The 12,209-nt window shown below is 42.0% G+C and overlaps 1 protein-coding gene across 5 annotated transcripts in view; it reads right to left on the bottom strand.

Moving 5' to 3' along the window:
- The window catches only part of PPP4R3A (protein phosphatase 4 regulatory subunit 3A), a 42,253-nt gene extending 38,475 nt beyond the window's left edge, over positions 1-3,778 (bottom strand). For 3 of the 5 annotated variants that reach the window (XM_071426606.1, XM_071426602.1, XM_071426603.1), the window contains exon 1: positions 2,610-3,777. In XM_071426606.1, coding sequence (XP_071282707.1) covers positions 2,610-2,751 — 142 coding nt within the window. In that variant the 5' untranslated portion in view covers positions 2,752-3,777. Of the gene's footprint in view, positions 1-2,609 lie in introns of all 5 variants that reach the window. The other 2 variants (XM_071426605.1, XM_071426604.1) reach the window with 2 other exon arrangements.
- Between the last annotated feature and the right edge of the window lie 8,431 nt (positions 3,779-12,209).

Here is a 12,209-nt window from a genome sequence, read left to right as displayed (position 1 = left end):
TACTGATTGTACTTCCCTTATCTGCACACCCTGACTGTGCAATAAAATCCCAACCACTTGTAAAGCAGCCTACTACACCAAGTCACAGCTGCAAAATCCAGACTGAACCATGTGCCAGCCCACACGGTCAGCCAAAGAAACCACGGTAATTCTGCTGTTGATCTGTGCACAGCCAAAGTGGCCCTTGAGCAGGAGTGGGAATTTCCCACACACAGAAGGAGCTGCTGCTCATATCCCCAGGACCTCCCCTAGTCAGGAAATGGAGCCTTCACGTTCAGGCAGATGCCAAGGTTTTCTGTCAGCTTCCTGGAGTAAGGCAGTAAGAATATGCCAGTGTGCACAGGATGAATCTCAGCTCAAAGGCTAGGAAAAGCTGGTTTAGAAATGCAGGAAGGAAGAAGTTTCATTGTGGAAAGAGGAGGAGCTGACAAAGAAAGACAATACAAGAATGCAAAGGAAACGTGGAGACAAATGGTGTATAGGTCAGTTCTACTACTCAGTTCATACCACTTCTATGTCTTTGTTAACTGGGAAAAAGTTAAAAATCACAGTCAACTATTTCATTTAGTTAAAAAAGCATGCAAGGAAACACAAATTGCACAGTATATAAAACACAGGTATGGCATTACCTTTTTCCAATCATTTGCTCACAAGTAAAAATGACTATTTGCCTTCAAAATTAGCCCACAAACAACAGACAGTGGGAGTAAACAAAATATAAATCAAATTTTATGAGGTGTCTACACAAGCAAGTTAGAAAAACTAGCCTATTAATAGAGTGCACATTTACCCAGGACTGATACTACCTACTATATTAAGAATTTTAACTGGGTATTATTCAATACTTTGAAGTAGAAAGTATGCAGCTTGAGAGAGGGCTGAAGTGTGTATCCTACCAAATAAACATCTGAGTATTGAGTGCAATTAGTAAGTTTGAGACAGTCCCTGCTTTGATTACAGTATCTTAGCTATGCAAGATACAGCAATGACTTAATTTTAGTTTTTAATACCATTTTGCATCCTCCTTCTTACAGGCCTTCACTTATTTACAAGTGAGCTGGCAACAACAGTCCAGCTCAGGCTCTAATCAGTGTGAAGCACACATATCCCTCTGAAAGTTAATACATGGATTTTAGTTTGAATGAGCTATTTCTTCACAAGGAGGTTGGGAACTGCAGTTCTTTTGATTTCTTTTTAGAAAAGAATTTAAAAAAAACTAACAGAAAAATTTTAATATATAGGAGACATAATAGTTTTTAAACATGCCCCCAACAGCCATGGACAGTATCTATGACAAAACATACTGTAAAAATGAGCCAAAAAATTTAGTGGTAATTTTTTTTAATTCCCTCCTCACGTTGAAATTAAACTAAATCTATTTCCATTTTGAATGTTTTCTCTTGCAATATGAAGCTCCTCAAGGTTTAAATGCATCTTCCTCACTATAAAATAAATAAAAATCAGGTGTCAGTTTAACCTTTCAAAGTATAATCAAAAAACTACAAGATCTCTCTGGGGGCTTATCAGAAGCTCAATTACCAAAATCCTCCTCAGATGACTGATTCTTCCATATCAGTTTATGATCTTTGCTGTAGGGATTACATATTGTACAGTTTATCATAACTTTCCCAAAAAGTGAGGATTAATGATTCTCAAATTGCTTCTCATCCTACTTCCTATGATAAAAAAGCTTAATAAATAAAATTACAAAGTCTGTCGACAGCCAAAAGCTACAACTAGAGCTACAAGTCACTAAATACTGTAGCTATACATCTAATGAAGTAGTAAGTCATGCACTGACAGATTTTAAAAGCAGAATGGTACAAGGCTAATACTGTGAAGTACACATTTTAAAATCTCTGATCACAGCAGTCATGAACTCACTTAACCAACAGTCAAGACTAGCCCAAACATGTAGCTACAGGGCTAGATATTACTGCTTAACATATACTACTGACATATGCTGCCAGAAACCGTGAAAGAAGTTGATAATCTATAATTTTAAATTTATTTTCAGAGAGACTTAGAACTGCTGAAGGGCTGAGTACTCCCATTCCATTAAAAAAAAAAGGCATCTCTGAAAATGCTGTTCTGTCCATTGTATTGTCTTTACTACCATAACTGTACTTCGAAAACCGTTGATAGCTGTTAGAACGTCTTACATAATTCTAGAAGCTACTAAAGAAAAGGGCAGGTGGAAACAGAAGGGTGTTAGCCATCCAACGATCTCCTAAAAACAAATACTAAAAACCAACATCTAAGTTTTGAACAACTTTCATGAGGGGATCGCTTCCAGAAAGATCCAGTGATCAATTCTGAAACCAGACCAGTAGATATCCAAACCCATGCAAAATCTACAACGAGACTCGAACGCATTTTGAATGCAACACTGTGTATTCAGTAAGTGCCCACTATGCTTGCACTTGATGGCAATCTTCTGTTTCTTTCACTTCGCCTAGCACGAATGAACCCTGGTTAGTGCCCACTTGCTTTCAGGAATACCATTTGAATTATGCAGCAAAACATCAACGCAACAGACACAAAGCAACACCCAGTTCCTTTACTGGGTAGGACGAGGAAAGCCCGTGCCTTCAGCCGTACACACTTACCATCACTCTCTGCCCTGACTAGCAGGGACATGCCCTTGAGCCTCTCCACGTAGCAAGAGGACACATGCCCTGTGCCTCGATCATCCCACTGGCGGTCCTCATTTAGCGTGTAAACCTTCACCCTCCGCCGGGTGTCCGTCATCCTGCCGCCTGCCGCACCGCAGCCACCCCTCTGGCCGGCAATCGCTGCAGGAGCACCAGGCTGCTCGGGGGCCAGGCCCCCCTCAGGGGAGGGGAGCGGGAAAGACGGCAGCAGCCCCACACGGGCACGCCAAGCAAGCTCTTCTTACTCCTCTTCAGTGCCCCAACGGGATCCTCATAATCGAGGGTAACAGGATTGGGGAACAGGGAGAAACAAGAGGTGAAGATGTGAAAAGGGGAGCTGCTCCTTCAGGTACAGTCAGGCGCTGCACAAAAGGCGAGTAAGCCTAGGCAGGGAGAGCCGCAGAGAGGAGAGAGGCTCTTTGCAGGGCGAAGGGCAGGCGGGAGAGGCGGTGAAGAAGGGATCCCGGAGGAGAAGGGGATCCACGGTAGTTGGAAGCGGCGGCGGACCGCAGCCGGCCCAGCGTGACAGGAGCAAGCGTTCCTGGAAGTCGGAGCCCTGCCGAGGAAAACAGGGGGGAAGCTGGTGAGGCCGGAGGGAATCAGAGGAAGGGAGGCACGCGGGAGAGGGGCCGCTCGCCCCGGCCTGTAGCCCGGCTCTATTGTGCAGCAGCTGCCCAGGCCCGAAGCCCCTCGCTCGCCGTCCGTCAGCGCGGGACTCCAAGGAGCCGCCCTCCTTCCCGCCTGGGCTGCCTGGGGCCTGCGGAGACTGCCCGTCCAGCGACAGGGTGAACGACCAGCCGAGCTCAGCGCCCCGTCTTCCCCATGGGCTCCGGTCGCAGGCGGCGGCTTCACTCCCAGCCTGACTCCGCCGCCATGTTCTTCTTCCTCCTCCTCCTCCTCCTCCTGCCGGTGCTGCGGCGGCTCAGTCCCGACTCCCCAGCGCGCCTTACGACGTGGCTACGCTTCCAGGCGTTTGGCGACCCGGCCGGCAGAGAAACGCTGTGCCCTGCGGAGGGAGGGGGCGATCGGCAGCGGCTGGTGCGGCCCGGCTCCCTCCGGCCCCGGCTCCGCCTCAGTCACTGCGCGGCCGCCATCTTGGTTTCACCTCTCACTGGAGGCGCGGGGTCTCCCAGCCAGCGGCGGCACGGGCCGCCCGCCGGCATTTAAAGGGCCAGCGGCCCCGCGCGGGGAATACGCGTGCGGCCGTGGCCGCGCCGTTACCGCGGGCCGGGGCAGGCACCGGCGAACCCCGGCTTTGAGGGTTTCTTGTCCTCTTTTTTTTTTTTTTTTTTTTTTCCCTCCTCACCTTGCCGAGTGATCTCAGAGTTAAACAGCTTTTGGTTGAATTGGATCTCTGCAGTCATAGATGGAATCAAAGAATTCCAATATCAGAAGCTGTCGAGGCTCTGCTTCTACCGCTGCTGCTAATATCTAAGCATATATCTGACAGATTTCCCTAAAATATGGGAAAACACTGGGGCGTTTGGGACCCCAGCAGCACCACTGCAGAAGAGAGTCCATTTCACAGTACACTCTAGATACCCAGTGTACATAGGAGCTCACTGCAATACGTAGTCTGTTATTTTATGCTTTTGAACAAGTCTTGATACTCATTTATCAAAGTGAATTGTATTGAGGGTGGTTTGAGCCAGCAGCTTTCACCAGGATTAATCAGTATCACAAGGAAGCCTCTAGTCAAGCCCTGTTTTCCTTTGTCCATCTTCTATTTTGTTTGCCCTGTGGAAAGCCAGTGGTTACAGGTTTGATCCGCAGCCTCCTGAACGAGCTCCCAGAGCCACAGCAGCAGCTGGCAGAGCTCAAGAGGTGTTTGGACAGTGTCCTCAGGGACGTGCTGTGACTCCTGGGGAGTCCTGTACAGGGCCAGGAGTTGGATGCCATGATCCTGATGGGTCTCTTCCAAATCAGAATATTCTGTGATTCCTGATGTGCCAAAACAAAGCTATTTGGCCTTTGCTCTGATGCCCAAGGGCCTTTGGTAGTGTTGTTTGGGTTCCTATGCCATAGCTGAAGGCATGTTGTGCTTGTTGTTCTCAGCACAGTGTTCTTGGCTAAAGCAGGGACAGGTTTGAAGAGATTCAGATGTCTGGGGCTGTGGATTGTGGGCCTGGCTGAAGGGGAGCCACCACACAGCGCTGCACACAAAGGGGCTCGGTGCCTTCACTTGGCGGCCTGGGCAGCTCTCGAGGGGCTGCTCCTGAGCAGGTGCCCTTGCCAAAATTTCCCTCAGGCCAGCCTGGAGATGGATTTTTGTGACTTCAGAAAAGATTGATGTCACTTAGAGAAAACTCTGTAGAACTGTTATATTCACGTACCATTTACAAATTGTACCCTCTTGTGGCCATCAGATTAAGCGGAGACCACACTGCTCACTGCAGTTTTTAATTTTTTTTTTTTTTTAAATTTTTGTGAATTGAAAACAAGAACTTAATCAGATTTCAGTTTGCATAGTTTGCTTTATGAAAATTTTGGGCTCAGCTTCTTTTAATGGGCCTTGTGTTATTTTGATACCAGTCTGAACAATGCTCAGTCCAACAATAGTTGCCTACTTGTCAGGTTTTAACCCAATTCTCATTTTGTTTGGCAAAAGGGTTTTATTTTTTCAAACATTTCTACCCCAGTCATTCCAGAAAAAAAAAGTCAGGCATTGAGAGTAACTTCCCATGCTGGAAAGTAGTTGGGAAAGAAAGAAACATTCTGTTTATTTTTCTTGGAGTAATGAGTCAGAAAGCAAGTCTGTCAGGTCACACCTCAATTCCTTCTCTCCATTTCTACTGGTTTGAAATTTTGTGTCCAGAAGGAAATGTCTTCAGGCATCAGGAGAGGCTGTTGTTAATTGAGTTAAAAGGTTTAGGCCCCTTTAGTTCCTGTAAATAATAAAGGACCTAGCCCTGACAGAAACTTTTGCCCACCAGTAATTGAGTAATAAATGATGAGATGGAGTGTTGAAACCAGTTTTTAACTTTTATATTCCTAGGAAAGTAACTACACATAGTTCAATGCAATAGGAATAAGCCTAAAGTGGGTTTACCATAGAGAGCTACTTTCTTGCACAGCAGTGAAGACTAAAGAACAAGATGATAACTTTTTCTTTCAGTGTCTAATAATAATTTTGGGAAAGAAAATTGCATTGTTATTGTGAAGAAACTTCAGGTCACACATATAAATTTGGTCCTATGTACTAAGGCATTATTAGAGCTCCTAAAATCCCTAGCTAAATATTTTCTGAACAAAATAAAATGTTAGGGAAACTAACAACTTCTGACTTTATTGTGGTGAAGATTATTGCCAGAATGAAAGTCTGTGCTTGCCTGAGTATATAGATATGGCTATACTCAGTATGTGCAAAAAAGGTTTCAATCCATACTACACACACATGGACAACACTCTCTCTGTCTTCCTATTCCCAAGGCATGTATTCTGACTTGTGCCCCAAAAACCTGTGTAAAATGAATGAGTGCAAAAATTAAATGGAAAAATTATCATAATAAGGAGAGGCTATAAAAAAGATGTCTGTAATGGAGTCAGAATATTGTGATCAAGAAGAGGGGAGATTCAGAAAAAATATGTTTCTAGTGTACTGGGGAAGCAAACACAGCAGTTTGAAATAAATACATAGACAAAAATAGACAAAAAGTGAACCTAGAAATCATTACAAGTTATGAAGCACAGAAAAAATGGATAAGGATGTCAAGAAATTTGCATGGTTGGTACTTTTAGGAACAGCTCATGTTTCCTAAATCTTAACACTATTATAGGCCTATTATATTAAGATTTTTTTAAAATGTTGATATTGATACAAAAAAAAGTAATTGTTTAATAAATAAGTTTGTTTTATATTTGAAAGAATGTGTGATGTATTTGTATCATATTATGATGACTAAGTGCTTTCCTGGTCATTATTTACAAGGGTATTAAACAACTTTGCTTAGAGAGAAACATATTCAAGTATGCAGGTCCTAAAAAACTTGAGAGTCCTAAAGAGGCTTGCATGTGTGATCTGAGGAAGCATGAAACCTTATTAACTTTTAATAAAGCTTAAATTATTGCAGAAATTCTGGAGGACATGAAGACTGACTATAAGTATTCAAATTGGACAAGTGAGAACCCAGATAATAGTAGATTGATTTATCTGATATCAGTCACAGACAATAAATGCTCACACAGAATGCAATAAAGAATTACAAGATGGGCTTACAGGAGTAGCAGCTGATGTGGCTTTAGGAAGAAAAATGTTTAATTTATTGTTAAATTGCAAAGTTGCTCATAAGGGTAATGGTGCAGATATAATACACATGGACAGTTCTCAGGTATTTCTGTAAAGTTAAAATTGTATTCTGTGAAGAAAGCTCACATTGCATGGGTCAGATTTGAGGTGACTGGTATAGGTCAAAAGGAATTAATTGATCTGTGGAGATGATCCTAGATGATTGTGAGAAATCAAGAGTAGGACTGATGCTATTTAGGATTTCTTGTAATGTTTAGAAAGTCAATGTAAAATCTCTGTGCATAAAAGCTGTGTATGACTCAGAGAGCCTGGAAGAAATGGCAAGAAATGGATAAGGCCATAAGAGTCAGAAACAGAAAGGTTCCCTTCCTGAAGGCGCTGATGTAGAAAGAATGGCTTAGCCTGGGGCAGCTGGAAGGTTACTGGCAGCTGCTTCTGGCTTATTCCAGCTTTACAAATGTCTGTGAGCTCATTAGTGCTTACCAGTAATTTAAGGCAAGCAATGACACTTTCACTTAAAATTTTGAGCTGTAAACAGTGTTTGTTCAAGACCTGATGGATGAGCAGCTCTGGCAGGTTGTGGCCTGGTTATACTCTGAGCTACACCTCCTAACAGGACCCTCCAGATACAGCCAAATACAGGGTCACATCTGTGGCAATAAATAGTAAGGCAGCTCTGAAAGAAGCAAGGCAGCATAGTAAACAAGCAACTCAACACAAACTTCTGACACTGCTCTATATCTGTAAGATCCTATAATAATATGACTTTTGGACAGATTGTAAACTAGCACACTGTGGAAGAAGGTAACATCAGGAATAAAAGTAGCTTTAATGCCACATTCTATAATTCTGGTGTCCTCATGGTTAACAAATTCTAAGAAATTTAAATAGATCTGAGAGGACTGCTCTGAAGAGCTTTATTTTTTTGCAGATCCATTTGTCACACTCCAAAATCTCAGATTCCTGCAGCATGCACTTTTTTGCAGCCACACCCTCTGAAACATGTCACAGAGGCTGCCACTCAACTTTCACATCCTGCCACAGATCCCTGAGAAGCAGTAGCTCTGTTCTTGTACCTGAACAACAAACATGAACTGTGAAGGTCAGCAGTTAAGATTCTGTAACTCTTCCTCCTACATAATGTGCATATGAATCCCTTCAACAGAAATGTCATCTCTTTTCTTTCAGCCCCTATTGTCATCTTAATTTTCACAGTACTGAACAGACTCTTGTCTTCCAAGCAGAGCTTCCTTTTAGGAGTTCTCTGCAACTGCACAGTCATGCAAAGTCTGTATTTGTTTTGAATTCCTGTATGCCTTTCTGGAAATGCTACACTTTTTCTAAATATGTAGGCCTCATTATCTGCAGACTGAACAATTTCAAAGCACTGCTGATGCAGAGAATGTGCCTGCATCATTTATTCATCCAGCAGTGAAAATTCCCCTCCTTCTGCAAGGGGAACTCCAAGACATCTGAATTGTGCTGCCTGTCCCTATGCAGTACATATTTATGTTTTCACATGCATTATTTTGCCTTTTGACTGTGTTTGTGAAGTTTTAGTAAGAGTTATTGAGTCCTTTTTTCCTTTTTCTATGGTAGACTTCCTTTTCCTAACTTTTGCTCCCATGTATTTTTTTTAAATAAGGTTTCCAGTACTTCATCCATAGCTCAGACTACAACAAGTTTCTCTTAGACCCATATATTTGATGGTTTTTTGAGAAAGAGATGGACAGAGGGGCAGGAAGTGAGATCCACATGATAACTTTGTTTCCAGAAAGTTTTGAAAGTCCATTACCCATCAGGGTAAAAACTACCTCAATTTTTCTATTAGATCTCTACCTAATCTCCTAAAATATTACTGTCTGCTGCAATACTCTCATTCAAATAAATTCCTCATTACCTTAGGCACATGCTGAGGTGAATGTGGGAACTGTTGAAGGTGTTTCCAATTTATGTAAATAAGAACTACATAAGTGGATTTAGAGTCAAAAGGGAGAAAGGCCAAAAGAGATGGAGAAGGGACATTATCAGAGCCAGAACAAGCCAGCAGCACATGGACACAGGTAGGTGGACACTCATCCTTACACATACACAGAGTCTCAGCAGCTTGGGACTTCAATTGGAGCTGTCATCTGGGACTACTGGACTAGACCTGTGCAAATTTAGGATCAGGTTCCTGACAAAAGTGAAAGTGACAATATGTCTCCATGTAATAAAGTGTAATAAGTATAAAAATATGTCAGAAACCTGAAAAAAAAAGGAGGCAGGTAAGTTTTTTTAAGAAAGTAATTTAGAACCAGCCATTGTACTGTCAGCAATTCAAATATGTTTGGTTTTTCCAATTTTAAAATATATGAGTCACCTCAGTGTTTGTGACAATGATGGTCTTAGAGATGCAAAAATTCAAGACTTGCACAGAACAAGAATGATTGTGGTGCAAGTTGCAACTAAGTAATATAAATAGATTGGGAGCACATCCAATTACTTGAGAGATTACTTTACTAATTATCTTAGCTGGTTCTAGTGTCTTCCATTTTGCATATGAAGCCAACCAAGCAGAGGTGAGAACCTGACACCAGGCTCTGTGGATAAGCTCTGCAGTAACAGAGGCCAAGCATTTAGGGAGGGAAATGTGCAGTGTCCTCACTTTGCACCCCTGCTCTAACTAAAAGCAAAGCTAAGTAGATCAAATGCAAAACTAGAGGATTTGCTATTATTGTTACCTAGAAAAACAACCTAAATTGTTATGGAATGGGTTTGCCTCAGCAGCAACACAGAAACTCCTCTGATTCTACATTCTCAGCCTAGCCTCCCCTTTTCCCATATGTGTTACCTCTCTTCTGGTTGACACCAGAGACAGGATTTGGGCTCACACCTGAGACAGGATTTGGCGAACATCTGTAAGATCTTGAAAAGCATGAAGAAAGTTAGCAAGGCTCAGTTGTTTAATGTTCCCTCCAATACAAAAACTGAGGATCAAGAAGTCCAGCAAGTAGGTGGGATGGTCAAAACAAGAATAATTGTTCTTTTTTCACAGCTCATTGAAGAAAGTGACGGAAGGCTCTGCTGCAAGGAAACATTGATGCTGAAGTCAAACTTAGTAGTTCAATGTACTAATCTCCTAGGAGTGTCCCTTGCAGAGCATGGGTGGCCTCCAAGCAGAGCTCTCAAGTCACTTGTGTGACTAATGGGCAAAGGCATTGGAGGCATGTGGGGATTATCAGCGGATGTGCAGGAGGAAGAAGGTTGGGAATGGTGTGTGTGCCAGGAGGGGCTGGAGCACTGAGCTGCAAAGGGGATCTGGCAGCTTTCACACCCCAGGGTGTAGAAGTGTGGGGTGATGGCAGTGACATGGCTCTGCTGTGCACTGGCTGGTGCAGGACTGTGGGGCTCAATCCACAGGGAGAATGAATAGTCCTAAATAAATACAACTAGAAATACACTTGGACATTACTACCAAAGACAGTATAAGTGCATAACATTTCATTAATCATCATTGCAGCTTGTCAGTATATAGAAATTAGTTATTATATAGTTAGAATTGTAGATATTAAATATTCACTAACAGTTGTCTAAACTAATTAACATGCAGGATTTTTTTGTGATGTTTATGGCTGTCATTAGTGACAGAAGCTGAGAAAATAATAATGAGAGAACATATAATCTGTAAGAATATATCACAGTTCTGTGTTTATTTGTGTTTAATACTGACTAAAAGAGTATGGTGAGAATTCTTTAAATTTTCTGAAATCTTCTGCATAAAAAAATCTTGTAAACATCTATTCTCTGGTAGATAGGTGTTTGAGGTTCCCTGATGTCAAGACATTCCCTGCAATTTCAGATATATGGTATAATACAGCCACTCAATTTAATGTACTTGTATGGGGAAAACAGAATTGCCAGCTAGCATTTGTTGAGGTCCCCTGAAACAGCCACCCTAGAGCCTTGATCAACTAAAGATCTTACAGTGCTTTGCAGCCATGAGAGTATTCTGGGGCAACTAGAGATAAAGGAAAACAAGACTAATTCCAGTCAGTAAAGCTGAAACCTTGATCCCTTCCTGCTTTCCTCTGTGCTTCTCACTTCTTATAATCCCAAATCATTGGGATTATGATTTATACTTTCCTGTTACCTTTTATATATGACATGGACCAGCCCTAAATCCCTTCCCTGACCTTCTCACCGAGAAAACCATGGATCCAGTCAAGTTCATCTCCCTCCTTTACTCATATAGCTGCCCTTTCATATCTCTACTATGTTTCTCCCAATTCTTTCAGCACACCCAAATGAGTTGTGCTTAGGTTATGTTCTCACCTGCCATCCTGCTCATAGCTATCACTTGGATGAAATCTTTGCTGTACCATGTTCCCTACTATAGGACTAACTTCTGTGGCTTGCAAGGTCCTGCACAGCTTGGTTCCCCCTCAAGCCAAATACATTTTCAGAGGTTTTTTCCTATCCTTCTCTTTGCTGTTTTATACTTGCCTTGAAAGCCTTCCCCTATTAACTGGCATGTATCAGCCTCTGTTTTATCCCATGTGTGGGGCTTTTCTTCTTCACATTGCAAATATTGTTCTCAGTTTTCCCAGGAAGTGATCTTTTGGTGATTCCAGCACACAAGCTTGTAATTTAGTTCAGTATAGCTTCTTTGTAGGCATGAGGAGTGGCAAGGGGGAAAGAAGATCCCTGACAATATTGCAATATAACTATATAGAGAATTCACTGTAGCCACAAACTATGATGAAGGCACGGACATGGGAAAAGTAACAGCATGGGGGAAAATCAGAAATATGAGTTTAATAGGAGATAGGAGTTTTGTTAATCAATTGCATTTTAAGCACAGGACAAATGATGCAGTTTTATAGAAGTTTAAACTCCATGCATTTCACAAAATGAAACAAAACTTGTTAGCAAAACAAGACTTCAGCCATTTAAAGAGGAGATGGTTTTGGAATGGCAATTAAATGGCACTTTTCTAGTAGTAGTACACTGAATGGTATCAGAATTGGAAACTGTGCTGTTTCTTGCCTCCAGCTATCTCACTTCAGATCTTTCATAGCAGAAGAACTTAGAGATCTTGAGGGATTTTTTTTCCCCTCCAAAACACTGTACTGAAAATAACCCCCTAGGAGGTCATAGGGTTACATGGAAAATTGTAATTTAATTTATTCATCCTAAATAGCAAAAGGCATATTTTAGCATATATTAAAAATAGACTCATTTTATACACTTTTTTTCAGTCTAGTGTCTGATTTTGCTGTTAATTTATTTCTGCACAGTGCATTCTCCTTAAAGAAATTTGTAGGCTG

The sequence above is a fragment of the Agelaius tricolor genome, unplaced genomic scaffold (genome assembly GCF_023055355.1).
Source record: "Agelaius tricolor isolate 1412-34295 unplaced genomic scaffold, bAgeTri1.0.p SCAF_5, whole genome shotgun sequence".
NCBI classification, from domain to species: Eukaryota; Metazoa; Chordata; class Aves; order Passeriformes; family Icteridae; genus Agelaius; species Agelaius tricolor.
Note: the sequence above shows the minus strand (reverse complement) of the source record. Positions and strands in the feature narration are given on the sequence as shown.